This window comes from Bos grunniens, chromosome 11 (genome assembly GCF_055505025.1).
Source record: "Bos grunniens cultivar Pamir isolate PY7600 chromosome 11, Bosgru_T2T1.0, whole genome shotgun sequence".
NCBI classification, from domain to species: Eukaryota; Metazoa; Chordata; class Mammalia; order Artiodactyla; family Bovidae; genus Bos; species Bos grunniens.
The window spans coordinates 24,868,395-24,888,664 of record NC_141175.1 but is presented as its reverse complement, the minus strand read 5'-3'; the positions used below and the strand labels follow the sequence as shown (position 1 = coordinate 24,888,664).

Sequence of the window (20,270 nt, the reverse complement as noted above, 5' to 3'; positions counted from 1 at the left end):
TAGTCAAGGCTATGGTTTTTCCTGTGGTCATGTATGGATGTGAGAGTTGGACTGTGAAGAAGGCTGAGAGCCAAAGAATTGATGTTTTTGAACTGTGGTGTTGGAGAAGACTCTTGAGAGTCCCTTGGACTGCAAGGAGATCCAACCAGTCCATTCTGAAGGAGATCAGCCCTGGGATTTCTTTGGAAGGAATGATGCTAAAGCTGAAACTCCAGTACTTTGGCCACCTCATGCGAAGAGTTGACTCATTGGAAAAGACTCTGATGCTGGGAGGGATTGGGGGCAGGAGGAGAAGGGGACGACAGAGGATGAGATGGCTGGATGGCATCACTGACTCGACGGACGTGAGTCTGGGTGAACTATGGGAGTTGGTGATGGACAGGGAGGCCTGGCGTGCTGTGATTCATGGGGTCGCAAAGAGTCAGACACGACTGAGCGACTGAACTGAACTGATAGCTACTTTTGATGTGTTTAGTCATGGCCATCATCTGTGGACTTGCTTCAGTGGAAGATAGTGGTTTCGTTTCTTTTGCTCCATATACTCCTTTCCTTTTTGAGCATTTACGTGACCCCCCACTCCCCTTTAATCTTTTACCATCATTTCAGTGTAATTTCAGCTTAATGCATGGTATATATCAGCCATATTTAACTAGAAATCCACAGTTGGCATGAGTAATGAGAGATTGAAGACAGAGATAAGTTGAAAAAGGTGGGAGATTGATGGTGGATACAGTAGAAGGAAAGGTGTGTGGTCTTCACTTTAAGACGGTGCTTTTTGAGGAGAGCCCTGTTCCAGTCACGTGATGCTTCCCAATTCTCCTTAGCCTGTGCCTTTTTATGATTCTGAGAAAGAGATAAGAAGGAATAAGGGCATTTCTTCTCAGACAACAGTAAGCTAAATTGTAAGCTAAACTTGCTGTGCTGGGAGTCTTACAACTGTAAAAATGAAAAGCTAGGAAAAGGCTGACAAAAGAGAAGATGTTTTTGAAGCTGATACAGATTTGCAGGACATTTCTTTTTTAATTCATCTATTTTATTGCCTTTCCCCTACCTCCTAACCATTTCTCCCACCTTGCATCTTCCACCTCTGGTGATTACATCTGGTGATTCTCTGTATCTGCAAGTGAGGTTATGGGATACCTTGTGGCTTTTTCATTTACAGTTGCTCCTTGAACAACAAAGGGGTTAGTGGGGCCTGATACTCTGTGAAGTCAGAGTTTTGCCTATGACTTATAATCCATCTTCCCTCCATACCCGAGGTTCCCCATCTATGGATTTGGCCACCCATGGGTGGCGTAGTACTGTAGTATTTATTGTTGGAAAAAAAACCTGAATGTAAGTGGGCCCACACCGTTCAAACTCATGTTGCTCAAGGATCTACTGTAATTCTGTCCTCTGCTCCATTCAAGAATACTGAAGGAAGAAAAACATGCCGTTTCTGTATTCATGAAGTGTATCATCTAGCAGGAAAGATGCTGCTGCAATAAATTACTAATGTGATGAGTGTTATGAAAGTGAAGTACAAGGGCCGCTGGGAGACCTAAACTTGGTGTAGGTCAAGGAGAGTTTTCCACAGGAAGTGATGTGAAATCTGAGATTCAAAGGATCGATAAGATTTAGCTCAGTGCACCGGTGAGTTTGGCTTATGAGTGAAGGGAGTGTTTTAAGAGAGGGAAGAACATTTGGGAGGCTCAAGGCAAGGGCCCCTTTAAGGACTGAAAATAAGACCTGTATTGTTGAAGTGTACAGGACAGAAGTGACACTGGCACCAAGATGAGGCTAGAATATTTTAAGGCAGATGACAGGCTACAAATAGTCATGAGGACGATAGAATCATGTTTCTGTTTTAACAAAGATAACTATTTCCTCGAGATAGCGTGAATTCAGTTTTGACCTTGTTGCATTTGAAATGCCTAAGAGCAAATAGAAGGGCAGTTTTGGTGCTTTCAAGTGAAGTCTGGGTTAGGTGTGAAAATATGGTGGTGAATTTATATTGCAGAGTCTACCAGGAGACCTAGAGAGAATGTAGTGAGAAGACAGGAGAGCAGGAGAATTTGGAAGAGGTAGTATTTAACAGTCGGCTCTGGGAGGAGAGTCTAGCAAAGATGACTGTGAAAAGGAGCAGCCAGAAAGATGGAATGTGCATGACTTGACAGTATGGCGTAACGGTATGGCATGCTGGAATGGAAGACAAGTATGTTTCTAGGAGGAGAAAATGTTCAAATTCACAGTGCTGAGAGGGCAGTAAGTTAAGGACTGAAAACAAAATATCAAAGGAACTCTTAAGTTGCTTGTGGATATTTTTCCTCTGAAATGGGAAGATTTCAGGAGATTGGGTGTGACTTTTATGCTTCAGAGATGAGGAGAAATCACAGGTCAGATGTTAACGCAAGTTGTGAAACTAGTTAAATGACTACCCAGTTTTAACTACAGTAGGTTGTCTGAGGCATGTGGATAAAACACCCAAATATTTGTGAGCTTTGGATATGGTGAGATACTAGAACAGCTAATAATTCCAGTGAAAAGAATACCTAAGTAAATAAAAGTTAAACACCTGCTCTGTGCCAGACAATATTCTCTGCATATTTTATTTATATTAATTTGAAAATTCTTGCATAGTGTTATTCCCCATTTTTGATATGAATGAAATGAATCTTAGACTAGTTTTAACTAATTTTTGCAAGATTTCACAGCTTTCAGTAATAGAATTGCATTTCAGTGCTGACTCCAAAGCACATTCCCTTACATTAGTAATAATTATACCACTTGTTATTTACTGACTGACTTTAGGGACTTCCCTGGTGGCTCAGTGGTAAAGAATCTGCCTGCAATGCAGGAGACCTTGGTTTGATCCCTGGGTCAGAGAGATCCCCTGGAGAAGGGAATGGCAACTCACCCCAGACTTACTTTAGATGAATGAATATCCCTAATGGAACATGGTCTTTCCCTCTATTTATATCTGAAATATCTTAGTTTAAGTTGTTATTTTTTTCTTTTTTAGTTCTTAACCATTGAAGGGAATTGGCCAGCATCATCCTCGTAAAAACGCCTCATAATTCATGATCCCTGTGATGTTCTCCCTGTGTACCTTCCTTTAATGTTGTTTCTTTTCCCCTCCTGTTGGCAGGTAGTATAGGGTAGTTCCTAATTTTGCAAATATCAGTGCATTACTATGTTGCTGATACCTACTAAAGTTATATTAGCATCATAAATAAGGCATATTTCTTCTTATTTTTATGAAGTTGGGAAACAAGGCTTCTTAATTTACATTTGGCTCAGAGTCACCTTGGGGTGTCTTTACTGAACTGGGTCTGGCTGGCTACCACAGTCATTGCGATTTAGTTGGCCTGTGGCAGGTACGCCGCCATGTGCATTTTAAAGCTACCCAGGGTGAGTCTGATTTTATTTAATACTTGATTGATTGGGGGCATAATTTTTTTTTTATTTACTGTCTATTCTGATTTTTTTTTAATTGGGAGAGCTAATAGGAAACTAAAGCGTTCTGCAAATTTCCCATGTATCTTGTGTACCCGTGCATATAGGAAAACACACACAAACACACCCTCCCACAAGTGTGTCCATCCATCCATCCTGCCAGTCTCAGTAACTGCTCTCTCCCTGTCTCTGTCTTCCTCTCTCTCTCTCATAAACTCATTTTCCCCAGCATTTCAGCCAGTTATTAGTTGTTTTTTCTGTGCTCTGCAGAATGGTGGTTGAGCCGAGTCTTCCGGATGAAAGTGAGTTCCTGTACACCGCACAGCCCGAGCTGCTGAGGTACCGGAGCTCCCGGCTGGCAGTGGAGGAGGTGATGGGCTGGTACGGGAGCAGAGCAGAGGAAATAGAACATTACGCCCGGCAGGTGAGGCTGCAGTGCTGTGGCAGATGCTCAGCATTCAGTGTGTGTTCTGGCTGCAAATAGCAGAAAAGTTGTTCAAAAATCTTTCTTTATAAAGTATAAACTGCAAAGTATGTACACACTGTTACAGATTTTCCATGTATGCTTGAATAGGCTTCATAACATTTTAATTTAAAAGATTTTTTATCAACGTTGAAATGCTTGATTTGTCCCCCTGTCATGTTGCAGAAATGTAGTTGATGATTACTTTGCTTTTCAGGAACCCTGTTTGAACTTTTGTTTCTAATGCTTCTCTGAAATCCAAGACATAATTTCTCTCAGTTTCCCATGAAGCTGGGACACATCTCAGCTTCATCAGAGAGGGGTGTGGAAGAGACAGATGAGGGTTGTACCAAAGCTTGTGAGTGTGTGAAGATTGTTCAGTCGTGTCTGACTCGTCGCGACCCCATGGACTGTGGCCTACCAAGCTCCTGTTCATGGAATTCTCCAGGCCAGAATACTGGAGTGGGTAGCCGTTCCCTTCTCCAGGGCAATTTTCCCAGCCCAGGGATTAAACCCAGGTCTCCTTCATTGCTGGCGGATTCTTTAACTGCTGAGCCACTAGGGAAGTACCGAAGCTTAGGAGATCTAAAAGAGAATCTCTTCCACTAATAGACTGGGTGACTCCGGATCTGCTTGCTGCCTACCTTTCTAGTACCTTGGTTTTTTTTAGGGGCTTAGATCTTACTAGACTCAGTGATAACAAATAAAATCATCCAGGAGAGACCATTAAGAATTCCACTAATTGAATTCTCTGCAAATGGAAGCAAAAGTTGTCTTCATCCTGGTGGATAGAAGTTGATAGTTCGGAGCCTCTTGAAATCTCATCCAGGGTCTGGCTAGTGGGTGTCTTTTTCATTCTACTTGTAGTCTTGGCTTTGGACCTCCTGTCCTAACATCAGGTTTTCATTTGAAGGACCATTCCGGAAGGTCTGAAGAGCAGTTGCACTGTAGGAAGGAAGAAACCCCTTCGTTTAAACTTCTAGTTAGTGTATCTGTCGTGGCCCTGTGTCTCCATTTGATAGAGTTCTTGAATTTCTGCTTAGTCTAATTCCTGTTTTTTAGTATTCATAGAATTGAAGATGAATTATTTTGGAGCTGATGGGATTATTACAGATCCAGCTTTTTCATGGGTGGCCAAAAATATATATGATTGACTTTTTCAGGTTTTTGGAAGACTACTGAGGACATTTGAAAATGTTTAGAATTTTAAGATACCAGAATGAAAAGAATCTCTGGAGGGGTTCTGGTCTGATTTTCTATATTATAGGTAGACAAACTGAGATTCACAGAGGAGAAAGTGAACTACTTGCTCAGGGACACACAGTAGCAGAACCAGACGTAATCTAGGTCTCTGCACAGTCTTTCTTATGAAGTCCATATAAAAATGGACAGTTGCACAGCTCTCAGTGACTGAAAGCAAGATAAATTAACCTAAAAAAGTGGTTCTCAATTCTCAGATCCATAGTATTTTTTTTCTGTAGCAACTATTTTGTAATACTTCCTTATTATCCTGATGTGAGAATCATGGACATATCTCATTTACATAAACAGTCTCCAAAAAATTAACACAGTGACTTAATGGTGATAAATAAAATCTATAAATGCTTCATCATGAATACACTAAAAAAGAGACTGAAGTCTGTGAGAAATCACTTTGAACAAGACAGCTGACATTTGCCAATAGATTGAGGGGTATTGCTGAATTAAACATCACGAATGAAATGTGATCAACTCATGGTAAATTTTTTTTTTTTCAGGATATTTGAGAAGGTAGGCAGAAATTAGGGCGAGGTGGTTGTGTAGGACTTCCCTGTGCATGGTGGGATGTCTGGCATCCTGGCTTCCACCCATTTAATGGTATAAGTTCCACTAATCCTTAGGAAAGGCAGAATTGCCTCTCACTTGATAACTTAGTACTGTCCCCCTGGTGGACAGTACTGCTCCCGTTAAAAACTGTAGTCTTAGACCAATATCCTGCGTCTGTAAATGACCAGATGCAGGATATTGGTAGGGGTCAGGATATTCATAGGGGTCAGGGTAAGCAAAGCCCTTATTACTTTGCTGATTCATGAGAAACTCAACCTGGTAATAATTGATGAAAGTTATCAAGTGAGTTGAAAAGGTGCAATTTTTGTAGTTTGTATAGGCAAATGTAGGCTGTATACCATGTAGATAGATCCCTTTTAAGAACAAAGTCATCATTTGATTTACATTTACAGGAATTTATAAATACCTATAGTTGACTGTTGTCTCTGGCTTACGAGGAAAGGGATCTTGTTTGAACCAGTTTTGTTGGAGCACTTTGTGGTTTTTAGCTGAACTTCTAGATGTAACACTTATTTTTTGCCTTTTTGAAAATGGGCATTGTTTTGAGCATGAGGTGATATCTCACTGTGGTTTTGATTCGCTTTTGCCTAATTTTAATGATTTTCAACATCTTTTCACATGCCTATTGAGCACCTGTATGTCTTCTTTGGAAAATGTCTGTTCAGCTCCTATGCCTGTTTTTTAATTGTGTTTTTGTTTTTTGTGTTGATTTGTATGAGTTCTTTATATATTTTGGATATTAACCCTTTATCAGAAATATGATTTGCAAATATCTTCTCCCATTTGGTAGGTTGTCTTTTCATTTTGCTGATGGTTCCCTTTGCTTGCAGAGCTCTTTAGTTTTGATATAGTTCCACTAATTTGTTTTTTTCTCTTGTTTCCTTTGCCTGAGGATAGATCCAGAAAGATTTTGCTAGACTGATATCAAAGAATGTTCTGCCTCTGTTTTCTTCTAAAGGTCTTAGAGTTTCAGGTCTTACATTCAAGTCTTTAATCCATTTTGAGTTGATTTTTTTGTATGAAGTAATAGTCTTACTTTCATTCTTTCTCATGTGGTTGTCCAGTTTTCCCAACACCATTTATTAACGAGACTGTCCTCTCTTCATTGTATGTTCTTTGCTCCTTTGCCATAAATTAATTGTTCATGTATATGTGGGTTTATTTCTAGACTCTCAATTCTGTTTTATTGATTTGTATGTCTGTTTTTCTGCCAATACCAATTTTAGTGTTTAATGACTGAAATTAGTGTTGCAAAATATTTATTCAGGGGTTTAAAAAATAGCACTAACAGAGGAAAAGACCTATACTGGAATGCAAAATGAATTATTTTTTACACTTATCTTCTTTATTTGGTTGTTTTATTAATAATTTATTTTTTAGAGATGTTTTTGATTTCTAGAAAAATTGAGTAGAAAGTACAGAGTTGCCATATACTCCCCTCATCCCCCCACCTATTCACTAGTTATCTCTGTTACTAATATCTTTTATTTGAATGATATGTTACAATTGATGAACCAAGATGTCTTAGTGGGCAGGTGGATAAATACAGTGGTACATCCACACAGTGAAATATTACTCAGCTCTAAAAGAGAGGTAAGCAATCAAGTCATGAAAAGCAGTGGAGAAACCTAAAATGCCTCTTCTGAGTTAAAGAAGCCAGTCTGAAAAGGCTGCATACTGCTTGATACCGGTTGTGTGACATTCTGGAAAAGGCAAAATGATGGAGGCAGTAAAAAGTTCAGTGCTTGCCAGAGGTTGGTGGTGGAGGGATGAATAGACAAAACACAGAAGATTTTCAAGGCAGTAAAAATACTCTCTATGTTACTGTAATGATGGGTACCTGTCATACATTTGTCCGAATCCACAGAAAGGAAACACCAAGGGTGAACCCTCATGTAAACGGTGAACACTGAGTGATAATGGTGTGTGAGTATAGGTTCATCGACTGTTACAAAGGCGCTTCCCTGGGGCGGATATTGGTGATGCAGGAGGCTGCGTATGTGTGAGGGCAGGGTTAATGTGGGCTGTCTCTGTACCTCCTGTTCATTTTTGCTGTCAACCTACAACTGCTCTAAAACATGAAGTCTGTTAAAAACAAAAGCGGAAAAAAAAAAATAGCAGTTTCTGAAATACAAAATTTTGAAGTCTGATTATAATTTCTAGACCTCTTGATTTCTGTTTTAGTGATTAAGAATAATTGTAAAGAGAAGAAAGTGATTTGGTGATGCTTTATTTAGTTGGCTGTATAGTTTCTTTCATCCTTTTAGTTATTTAGAAATGCTCATAATTGAGATACTGTTCTTTAGCTCTGTTTTATGTATCGATGTTTCACGTGGTTTGTGCTATAATTGAAGTGGTATCTGACACAGTTTTATCTTTTTCATTTTTAGAGATTTAATTGATGTAGGACTACTTCTTCCTTTATGCCTATTTGGCTTTTGAAAACTTGTTTGTTGGTTTACGAAAATGTGTACATTTAGTGGTGACATTTATCTAGTAAGGGCTTGGGGTATGTGGTATAATTAGGTAAGTTGTAGTAGATCCTGCTTTAAGGTGTCAGTAGTTTGATTTTCAGACATTTTTACTTTGGTAAGTGTTTTGGAAAGCAACCAATACAGAGTTGATGTTAGAAACCCAGATCTGGATCACAAAATGGGTTGGTTTCAGATTGCTGATGTGCTGCATGTTCAAGCACGTCAAAGTTGTGCTTGAACAAAGTTGTATTGTGTGCATCAGGTTTCTTCATACCTTCTGAGATTTTCTGAGTTTTTTTTTTTTTAAATTGGTATACAGGTAGATGCAGCCTTCTTCACATTAAATGTACTTTTGTTGGGATATTGCCAGATCCCTTCTCTTTTGCCTTATGCCTTCTCTACCAGTAGTTTTCCCTCATATGTTTATTTGCACCACTCTCTTCAATTGAACATGCAGTTCTTCTTCTTCTTCTCTTTTTTTAACTTCCTTATCTGTCAACTCCTGAGTCTTCGAAGGGCTTTGGGTGGATCTGTAATACTGCTTGGAGTTTTTTCTCTGTACTGTGATTGTTTCCTCTCCCCCGTTTTCACTCTTTTCTCTCCCCAATGCATCCCTCATTATTTTCAGCAATGACTGTGCTTTGTATTTCGTGGAGAAAGTTGAGAAATCATTTCCATCTGCCCTACTCTTTCCAGCTTTCTCAGAGGAAGAGGGCCCTCTTCTTTGATTCACTGGGACGTCTTTCCTCCCCTGTCCTCTAGGTTCCACACTCCCCACTCGCTGCTCAGGATTGTACCAGCATTCATCTCTCTCTCTGTCCTCTTATCTTCAACCTCTGGTCTATTACCTACTTTCTCCCCCCGACCTTTTTTGAACATAAAGTTCAAGTCATTACTATTTTGTGTGTATATATTCTTCCTGGCTTCTGTTTTAGCTGTCTTCTTTCTATCACAGCTCGACTCAGACACAGCCACTCTGCTCCTGGTAATCACTTTCTCAGTGTTTGCTCATTTCCCTGGTGTTGGCTGCTCCTGCCACTCCATGGAAATACCATCAGTAAGGCCCCCTGTTAGCCTTTTAATGGCGGATCCCCCTCATTTGTTGTTCAACAGCATTGTCCTTTGACACCACTGCCCCTTCGTCCCTGCATTGTCTTCCCCTTAGGCTTCTGTGATATCATTTCACTCTCTTCTGTGTCTTTGTATGAGCCATTCACAATCCTCTCCTCCATGTGGCTCAGGGTCTTTGACTTGTCCCTTAAATATTGCTGTCCCCTGGGGGCTATTCTTGTCACTAGTGAAGAGTCTTCTGATGCTAGTAATCACTGTTCTAACTAGTTTTCTTATTTTGGTCCAGCCCATTTCTAGTTCATTCATATTTGATTTGTCATTAATTCAATAAACACTTACTGAATATTCTTTCCAAAGTATAGGCCTGTTTATGACATGCCTCAGTCAAAAATCCTTCGGATTTGCATTTCAAGGTAAACTGCAAACTCCTTAACTTAACAAATGATGTTCTTTTTTATCCGACTCTTCCCAGCTACTCTAGCCTTGTTTTTCACCCCTTCACTTCATACCTTTTCTTTTTTGTTTTCAGTTTATGAAAATGATTGTATTTTCACAACACTCACGCATCTCTCCCTTTCATGCTGTTCTCCTGCCCTTCTTCTTTGTTCACTTACTAACATCCACTGATTCTTTAAAACTCATTTTAAGTGGTCTCTCCTCTGGATGGCTTTATGACTCTCAGGTTGGGCTGCATGCCCTCTTCTTTGAGATCGCAGACACCCTTACTCCACTTCAGTCATTAATTTACCAGATTGTGTTTCCCTATGAGATAGAGATATCTTTGAAAGAAGAGATCTCATCTTACTCAGTTTTATGTTCCTAACATTTAGAATGGTACTCAGTTCCTAGTAGGTCCTCAGTAAATAATCATTATCCTAGGAGTCAAGGAGTAAGTGAGGAGCGGTATAAGGCACTGTGGGTTAAGGCAGCATTAGATGATTTTGCTGTCAATAAGCATATGTCATTTTATAAATCGGATTAGGTGATAGGAGTGGAATTGCTGTATGTTGAGCATCTATAGGAAAATTGTTCTTTGTTTTGCTCTAAGAAGGTCTAAATAGTTGTATAGAGTTAGTCATTCATCAAGTATTTATTGAATGTCATATATGGGTGGCATTGTGAAAGAAGAGGTACTGAACAGGAATATGGAAGCAAAACGTTCTTTTGGGGGCAGAATGGTCTAATGAATACAGATTAATTTCACATTATCATGAACTGGTGGTGGTTTAGTCACTAAGTTATGTCTGACTCTTGTGACTCTATGGACTGTAGCCTGCCAGGCTCCTCTGTACATGGCATTTCCCAGGCAAGAATACTGGAGTGCATTGTCATTTCCTTCTCCAGGGAGACTTCTCCACCCAGTGGTCAAACTTGCATCTCCTGCAGGCAGATTCTTTACCACTGACCCACCAGGGGAAGCCCATTATCACTTACTGTTAATATCTATGGTCCCCACACCACACCCCAAGCTTGTTAATGTTTTGAGAACTAAGTAGGCAAATACATGTAAAACAGCTCTGAAAACTGTAATGCTCTATGAATTGAAGATGATTGTCTTTTATTTTTATTTCAGTATTTCTTGCAGATTATTTAATTCTTTTGAGGCAGTTTGGTGCTGGTATATTTTGTAAAGAAGTCTAATGTTTTTGTACTAAATAAGAACATTATTGATAATGTGATTTTATATAAAATGACTGTAAGAGTTAGATTCTATACTGGAGCTTTTACTTTAGAAAATATGCGAAAGAAGACATAAAACTCAGAGACTTACTGTCTCCTTTCCCTTTTAGGTTGACTGTGCATTGTCGCTTATTCGACTTGGAATGGAGAGGAATATTCCTGGCTTGCTGGTTCTCTGTGATAATTTGGTTACTCTGGAAGCATTGGTTTATGAAGCTGGGTGTGATTTAACCCTAACCTTGAAAGAACTGCAGCAGATGAAAGACATTGAAAAACTAAGATTATTGATGAATAGTGTAGGTTTGATTTTAAAAGTTTCTTTTTTAAGTGTTCCCTATATACTTTGACAAATGTGTATCTCAAAGCCAAAAGATGTAGTAGCCTTCAAACCAGAGAACTTAGTCAATAAAGGAAGGCTTCTTGACTTAAAAAAAATTAAATTTTATGAATAAATTCCTGAAGGCATCCGAAACCTTTCTGGCTGGTTTTGTACCTTCTTTGCCCTTCATTCATGCTTATCTATGAATGACTGCCCCCATTCCCCCCACCCCCCTCCCCGCCTCCCAGCTAGGCATATTTAAATTAGCTGTCATTGTAGTAACCATGTTTCTAAATCTGTCATTATGCTGGGCTGGGGCTGTGAGGGCCCTCTAGTGTGTTCATGGCACTAAGGAGATGAGCTACAGTGCTCTTGCTGTTGGCTCTGCCAGCCCCAGACAGCAGGTGATTCTCCTGCTGCCTCTTGGGTCCTTAGGAGGCATGAACTGGAGTGTCTGTTAGAGAAAGTGTTGACTTTCATTGTTTGTGAGTCTGGTTATCTTTGATCCTTATGACTTGTCTGTTATTACCAGGTGTTAATATTTAACTTAATGTGTGTGTGTTTTGGTGAAATGCATTTTCAGTGTTCTGAGGACAAGTACGTGACAAGTGCCTACCAGTGGATGGTTCCCTTTCTTCATCGCTGTGAGAAGCAGTCTCCTGGAGTGGCTAATGAGCTGCTAAAGGAATATTTAGTAACTCTAGCAAAAGGGGACTTAAAGTTACCCCTGAAGATATTTCAGCATTCCAAGCCTGATGTAAGTAGAAACGTCTTCAAAATCTCTGTACATTTTTCCCTTAGGAATTATGTTTTATTTACAAAATTTGTAATACTCGGCTTTGCAAGTAATTTCTCTTCAAACCAGAAGAAGTGGTTGTCATTTTATTCTTTAAAAATGTTTTATAAATTGAGTCCAAAAATATTTTGAAAGTTCATCAAATGATGTTTATCTTGATTGATATACTCGAAGTGTATTGACTTTCTACTACATTGTGGAAAAGGCAGTACCAAAAAGTCTTAATAGTTGAAAGATAATGAATTCTTACCATAGGCAGGCACTTTTCAAGTATTAACTTATTTAGTCTTTATAACAATCCTAGGAGGTAGATATGTTTATTACATTAATATTACAGGAAAAGAAAATCATGATATAGACTGGTTAGGCAGTTGCCCAAGGTCAGGGTAAGGAGAGGACCTTAGGTTCGAACATAAATTTTCTAATTTCCCAGCTATGTTCTTAACTATTGTGCTTTACTGTAATACCAATAGAAGAAGAAAAGATTTCTGCCCTTGAAGACCTTCAAAATATTTATTAAGTTCTTTAGGATCTCACAAGGAGATCTTTTGATTATTCTAAATAACTCTTCACGGCGATGTTGAAGGGCAGGGTGAAGACCGGGAGGTCCCACTTGCTGAAGATGGTGCCCAGGGCACTGGAGAGGATGGGGCTGATGGCAGAAGCACAGGAGATGCTGTTCATGATGCCCTCTGGCCCTGGCGCTAGACTGAGTGGGACAAGGGGGCTCCCTGAGCCTTCTTGGGGGAAAAACAGCTGGTTGGCTCCCTCTCCCAGCCTGACTGGCTCTGGGCAGCCCTCTTCCTGGGCCTCCTTCCTCTGCCCCACACCACAACAGGGTGGGTGCCCAGACTCAGCTTCTGAAGCAGGTCTTTTGGGGAAAGTCCTAAGGCAAGGGAGTCACAGAACTTCCTTGAAGGGCCTTAAGGCTCCCCTCTGCAAGTGTGAGCAGAGAGGACAGACCAGCGAAGGGGAAACCCATTCATTCATTCAACAAATGTTTGCGGAGGAGCTGAGGGCGATCCTGGCAGGAGTGCCCTTTGGTTTCTGCAGGGGAGGGAGGAACTGGACTCTGGCCCTCTGAGGGCTCTGGGCAGTGCCTGGGCCTGCAGCCCACCCTGGATATTTGCTTAAGACTGATCTTCCTGTCTGTCTGTCTGTCTGTGTATCTGTCTTTCTATAGGGTTCAGATACTTGTTCAGATTCACTGGTGGTAAGTTGTTTTCTTAAACGAGGCATACTTTTGCAATATAAATAACCTCTTAATTTAGCCATGAATAAAATATGCTGTTTCAGGGGATTAGTGCCTCCCTTTCCATTGGAATGGAAGCAGAATGGCATAGTCCTTTGAGACACTAACTTTGTAGTGAGAGTTAAAGCCTCAGGTTGTGGTTTGAGCAGAAGCCCTTGAAGGCCTCCTCCAGTCCTTAATTCTAATTGGATGTTCTTGTACTGCCTTTGTTAGCAATCTGAAGTCCTCTAAGGTGTATGGTCATAGACCAGTGTAATAAAGACAGAAAGGAAAGCATTGCTTACTTAAGCTCACACAGTTTTAGGTTTCTGGAAGGCCTGTTTGTCAGAAATGTCTCTGTTTATTGATCAAAGTTTTCCGTCTTCTCATAAGCACCTTCCACTTAGTATTCTGATTTTAAGTTTGGGGTGGTGTACTGTGAGCCAAGGGTGGGTTGCTTATGACAGCAGAATGCTATGTGAGAAGCAGGATGGATTGAATATGAATGTTTTATGAGAAAGAAAGAAGTGACTTTAAATTCTTTCCAGTAATCTTGTTTGTGATCTTTCTTCTTTACAGAGTCTTGTAAATCCTTTGTATATAGTCAGCTTTTTGTTGTTTTTACTTGGCAGTTTAGCATGTGCCTTTTGAATAAAACATATAGCCATTTGTTTTTGTTGGAATTTGTCAACATCAAAGCAGAGAACAATGGTATTTGCTGGGCTCTTTCTTTCCAATCTGCTGTCTCTGTTTCTATCAGTGTTATCTTTCTACAATGCAGATTTGATCATATCATGATCTATGCACAGTCTCTGGTGACCTACCATTGTCTGCAGGGTAAATGTTGGGCTGTGGTAAGTGGTGTAGAAAGTTCTTTGGGGTCTACTTTTAGTCTGCCTCTTCAGCCTCATTTCCGTCCACGAAGGCACTCGTTCACTCACACTACTCACCTTTTCACTGTCAGGTTCTTTCATGCCTTTTTATGTTCTTTGAGGATGTTTCCTCTGCTTGGGATAATCAAGCCCCTTTCCATCACTTAGAGCTTCCCCAGTGTCTCAGACAGTAAAGAATCTGCCTACAGTGCAGGAGACCTGGGTATAATCCCTGGGACAGGAAGATCACCTGGAGGAGAGCATGGCAACCCTCTCCAGTATTCTTGCCTGGAGAATCCCATGGACAGGGGAGCCTGGCGGGCTGTAGTCCATGGGGTCACAAAGAGTCAAGCACAACTAAGTGACTAACACTTTCGCTTCTTTTAATTATAAATCCCTACCTATCAGTCAAGATCTGACTGTCATTTATCCAGTGATTCTGATGGAAAATAAGTGTTATGTACAAGTAATTTCCACTCTTGTTTTGCTGTGCCCACCATTCTCACATGGGGATTGCACTATTTCAGGTTTCAAAAAGACTACCATATTTCCAGTTCTCCAATACTCATAGGGCGTGGTCCTTCGGGGTCCAGAGTAGAAGCACTGGATATTTCCTTGGCCCTTCTCCTTGAACATCCGAGACTGTATCCCAGCAATGGGGATATAGGAGATTGTCTGCTTAACGTTGTAAACTCTCAGCTGCAGTTTCCTACTGGGCTTGGACTCACACTCCTTAGGAAGTTGAAAAGTGCCTCTGGGACTGTGCTGTTCAGTATGGTAGCCACTAGCCATGTATGGTTATGTAAATTAAAAAGGAAAACTCAGTTACTCAGTCCCACTAGTTTTTTATGCTATTCGCAGTATTTTATAATTACAAACTAAGCTACAATGTCCATATTTATTTTGTGTTGTTGGCATATATATATCTTCAGGGTATATTCCTACAAGGGGATCCTGGGCTCTAAGGATTGGGTTGTGTTGGTATTACTGCATTTCTTTACAGATAAGTTGTTCCGATTTACATTTCCACCAGCAGTGTAGGAGCATGGCTCTTTCTCCACAACTTTGCAGACAGAATATGTTGTCATATATAAAACATTTTTGCCACCACGATGGGTGAAAAATGGCATTTTAGTGTTGTTTTAATTTGTGCTTCTCTGAATATGTGTGAATTTGATCATTTTTTCTTATGCTTGACAGGCATAGTCATTTTTGTGAATTGTCCGTTCGTACCTTTTTTCTGTTGCTCAGTCTTTTTTCCAATTTTCACTTGGATTTTGGTCTCTTTGTGCCTTAACTTTTAGAAATTCATGTGTATTGGTGTAATTATTTTTCTGTGGTTTCTAGTGTGAATATTTCACCTAGTTGATAGGTTATCTTTTGACTTTGTTTATGGTATATTATGTCATGCAATTTTTTTACAGTTCCCTTTATGTAAAATAGGAATAACACCAGTATTATTTACAGGATGTTTTGAGGATTTGTGAATTAATGCACATAAGGCACTTAGAAACATTACCTGGCACACAACAGTGCTTCCCTGGTGGTTCAGATGGTAAAGAATCTGCCCACAATGCAGGAGACCTGGGTTCAAGCCCTGGGTTGGGGACATTCCCTGGAAGAGGGCATGGCAACTCACTCCTGTATTCTGACCTGGAGAATACCATGGACAGAGGAGCCTGGCAGGCTACCTCCATGGGGTCGCAAAGAGTCAGACACGACTGAACGACTAAGCATAGCACAGGCACACAATAAGAAAATGAGAAAAGTTAGCTACTTTGGTTAATTTTTACTGACGCTTTTATTGTGCCCTGCATTGCCCCTGTTTCACCAGTTTGTCACTTTGCAACCTTAGGGAACTTACTCTTTGTCAAATGTTGATGTCAAATTAATGATCTATTTTGTAATACCTTGAAGAAGTATATATATATAAATCCTGTAGCCCAACTACTTTAGAAAACTTTACTTCCCTGATAACCTCATTGTTTCTTCTTTCCATCCTTTTCTTCTATTCATCTGTTGATATGATTTTTCTACTGAGAAAATACCCTTTTTTGGCAGCTTCTCTTCATCACTTTGCTGGGTTTTTTTTTTTTTTTTTTTTTGTGAGTTTCTACTAAAATGTTGAAAAGCAGTAGATCTTTATTGTGGAAATCATCTTAATCTTATTTTGTTGTTGTAAAGGGTGCTAAGAAAGTACTTTCAGTCTTCTGTTTTGGAGACAATAATATAAGCATTTTACTTTTATTAATTTATTTAATTCTCACACAGTGCTATTAGGAAGATGTTAATATCCCAGTTTTATAGATGAGAAAGGGCTTCCCTGGTAGCTCAGATGGTAAAGAATCTGCCTGCAATACAAAATAAGGCACAAATCTGTTAATTTCTATATTCCAGAAAATACTCTAAGAATGGCTCTTGCCCTTTGTGTCTTGCAATGGAAAAGTGACCCTAAATAGCCATCTTTCTGCATCAGAAATATGGAGTATGTTTCAGGATATGAATATTACCACATTCCAATGTGACTTCTTTTGAAAAAAATGTCAGTACTGTTGAGTTAAATGACTAATACTTAATGCGTACTGAAAAATAGCAGGTTTGAACATCTCTGAATATTAGTTAAGGAATTTTATATATTTTTTAATTGAAACATAAAATTTGGCTTTAGGGTTAGAAATGTTGTTTTTAATGAATTGCCTTTTTAATTCACTATGTTTCTTCTGTCTACTTTATCTTGAATGGGTCATAAATTGAAGAATCTGTTTTCAGCAGATGCAAGGCTTATGGGTACAAATTGTCTTTTCTCGCTGATTCTGTAATTAAAATGCAATTTCATTTAGAGTTATTAAAGACCCCAAAAGTCTGCAAGCTAAAAAAAGCCAAGATTTGTTTCTGCAGCTGATTAATTGCACTATTTAATATTCTATTGACAGTGGTACTGGTATATGGCAAAATTGAATGTAAATCTATTGACATTTCACACAGCATGCTTTATTTCTCTAGTTGCAGCAAAAAATCATTCCTGATCAGGACCAACTAATGGCAGTAGCTCTAGAATGCATCTATAGCTGTGAACGAAATGACCAGCTCGCGCTTTGCTATGACATATTAGAATGTCTGCCACAAAGAGGATACGGGTAAGAATCCACAGTGTGCCATTTTTGTGGTTGTGTCTTGTTACCCTAACAGTTACAGTGAAAACGTTGCTTCTCTGAATGTTCATTATAGAGAATTTGGGGAATATAAAATAAATAAAGAAGAAAATGAAATCATATGCAAACCTGTTGCCTCAAGATAAACACTTTTCTAGTAGTGTATGAGAAGTCACTATAATTTTGTGAGCCTTGATAATTATCCTTTAAAAAATAAGCAATATCACTATCACCACAACAAGAAGCACTTTAAGTAGATAGACAATAATGTGTCTTTGTTTTAAATTGTATTTCTAATTAATCTTTTCCCATATTTTTGGGCTAGCTGTATTTCTTCTATGAATTGTTTGTTCTTGGCCCTTGCCTTGAATAAAACTTTTAAGTGATAATGTGTGGATATACATACCTTATTTTCTTTACATCTAATATCTTTATCGAGATATAATTAGCATTCAGCACCATATAAGTTTGAGGTTTAAGCATAATGACTTACATATGTTGTGAAATGATTACCACGTTTAAAATAAAACTTTTTTCCTTATGGTGAGAACTGTTAGGATTTACTCTTTTAGCAACTTTCCCATACAACATACTTCAGTGTTAACTATAGTCATCATGTTATATGTTACATGCCCAGTATTTATTTATCTTACAACTGAGAGTTTGTACCTTTTGACCACCTTTATTCAGTTCCCCTCTTGTAACCACAAATCTGACCTCTTTTTTGGTTGTGTTTTTTTGGTATGGTACCTCCTGTAAGTGGGATCATACAGTATTTGTTTTTCTCTGTCCGACATATTTCACTTTGCATAAAGCCCTCAAGGTCCTTCCATGTAGGCATAAATGGGTGACTTCCTTTTTTTTATGGCTGAATAGTATTCTATCATGTGTGTATATCACATTTTCTTTATTCTTTCCCTTTATCCTTTGATCGGTACTTAGATTGTTTCTGTATCTTGGGAATTGGAAAACATGCCGCAGTGAACATGGGGTACAAATATGTCTTTGATATAGTGATTTGGTTTTACTCAGCTACATAACCAGAGGTGGAATTGCTAGATCATATGGTAGTGTTATTTTTAATTTTTTGAGGAATGAATATACATAATTTTTAACTGGGCTTATGTTTAAGTAGGAATTTACATAACATTCTTTTGGATCATTTAGGTGTATGCAAATCCGATTTGTATTTTCTCTTTGAAAGTCACACAACAATCATTCCTTTAACTAAACTTTAAAAATGTAGTATATATTATAAGTTTCATATCTGGAGAAGTTAAAAAAGCACATGGAAGAGCACTGAATGAAAAATCAGTGGGCCTGTCTCTATGCCTTTGTGATGACAGCTGAGTCACTGCTGCGGTCATCAGTTTCCTCGTTTGCAGAATCAGCTAATTAGACAAGAAGTCCTCCTCATGCTCTATTTCTTTTTCTTCCTTCTATTTCTTTTTTGCTGTCTTTTCTTTCCAAGGAAATATTTGTGTGTGTGTGTGTGTGTGTGTGTGTGTGTGTAATGAATGATAAAAGTCACTGATTTTGCAACCCATTGTGAAATAATTGTTTCATGTAATCTTTCAGTTCAGTTCAGTCACTCAGTCGTGTCTGACTCTTTGCGACCCCATGGACTGCCACATGTCAGGCTTCCCTGTCCATCACCAACTCCTGGAGCCTTCTCAAACTCATGTCCATTGAGTCGGTGATGCCATCCAGCCATCTGATCCTCTATCGTCCCCTTCTCCTGCCCCCAATCCCGCCCAGCATCAGGGTCTTTTCCAATGAGTCGACTCTTCGCATGAGGTGGCCAAAGTATTAGAGTTTCAGCTTCGCATCAGTCCTTCCAATGAATATTCAGGACTGATCTCCTATAGGATTGACTGGTTGGATCTCCTTGCAGTCCAAGGGACTCTCAAGAGTCTTCTCCAACACCACAGTTCAAAAGCATCAATTCTTCGGTGCTCAGCTTTCTTTTTGGTCGAACTCGCACATCCATACATGACTACTGCTGAAAAAACCATAGTCTTGACTAGATGGACCTTTGTTAGCAAAGTAACGTCTCTGCTTTTTAATATGCTGTCTAGGTTGATCATAGCTTTTCTTCCAAGGAGTAAGAGTCTTTTAATTTCATGGCTGCAATCACCATCTGCAGTGATTTTGGAGCCCAAAATAAGTTTCTCACTGTTTCCATTGTTTCCCCATCTATTTGCCATGAAGTGATGGGATCTGATGCCATGATCTTTGTTTTCTGAATGTTGAGTTTTAAGCCAACTTTTTCACTCTCCTCTTTCACTTTCATCAAGAGGCTCTTTAGTTCTTCTTCACTTTCTGCCATAAAGCAGAAAGTCTGGTCTCATCTTTAATAGTACTGAAATCACATGAAAAATTGATGGGGAAGGAATACTCACATGGTAACAAAGTATTACCTTTAGCAGATATTTTAAACTTTTTTTTTGTAATTTCATAAGGGAAATATACATTTATAAAGTTCAAGTCTGACTATTGTCACATTTGATCAAGTTATCAGAAATGGCATTACTTAGAGTCAGATAGCCTAGCAGTATGTGCCTCCTCGTGAGAAGCAGTATGAAGTAAAATTATTTACTCTGAATCTAATCAGTACTTTAAGCTGGACTTCTAGTTTACAGTAAATGTAGGGAATAGCAGAACAAGTTAAATAACACCTTGAAGAAAAAACCAGATAAATACAGACAGATATTCTAGAGGTCAGGTTGTCTTCAGTTTGAAAAGTCCGTGTCGTGAATAAAAACAGATTGGTGGGGGTGAGGCGGAGCTATTCTGAAATTAAAGTGTCCAAGGGAACATAATCCCCTTCTAATCTTTAACCATAAAATAATGTTATGTACTAGTTAAAATGAGGGTACTGGGAGACTTGTAATAGACAAGCAAGTGTAGGCTTCTCTCCTGCCCCATCCTTGGATACCTGTCTTCATTA

General features: G+C 39.1%; 1 protein-coding gene across 5 annotated transcripts in view; it reads left to right on the top strand.

The window, feature by feature from the left end:
* Positions 1 to 20,270, top strand: part of NBAS (NBAS subunit of NRZ tethering complex) — a 329,576-nt gene that overhangs the window by 124,781 nt on the left and 184,525 nt on the right. For all 5 annotated transcript variants that reach the window (XR_015135793.1, XM_086323557.1, XM_086323555.1 and 2 more), the window contains exons 23-26: positions 3,706 to 3,859; positions 11,061 to 11,246; positions 11,853 to 12,026; positions 17,172 to 17,305. Coding sequence is in view for 4 of the 5 variants with exons in the window: in XM_086323557.1 (XP_086179683.1) it covers positions 3,706 to 3,859; positions 11,061 to 11,246; positions 11,853 to 12,026; positions 17,172 to 17,305 (648 nt within the window). In the remaining variant the exon portion in view is untranslated. The remainder of the gene's footprint in view (positions 1 to 3,705; positions 3,860 to 11,060; positions 11,247 to 11,852; positions 12,027 to 17,171; positions 17,306 to 20,270) is intronic.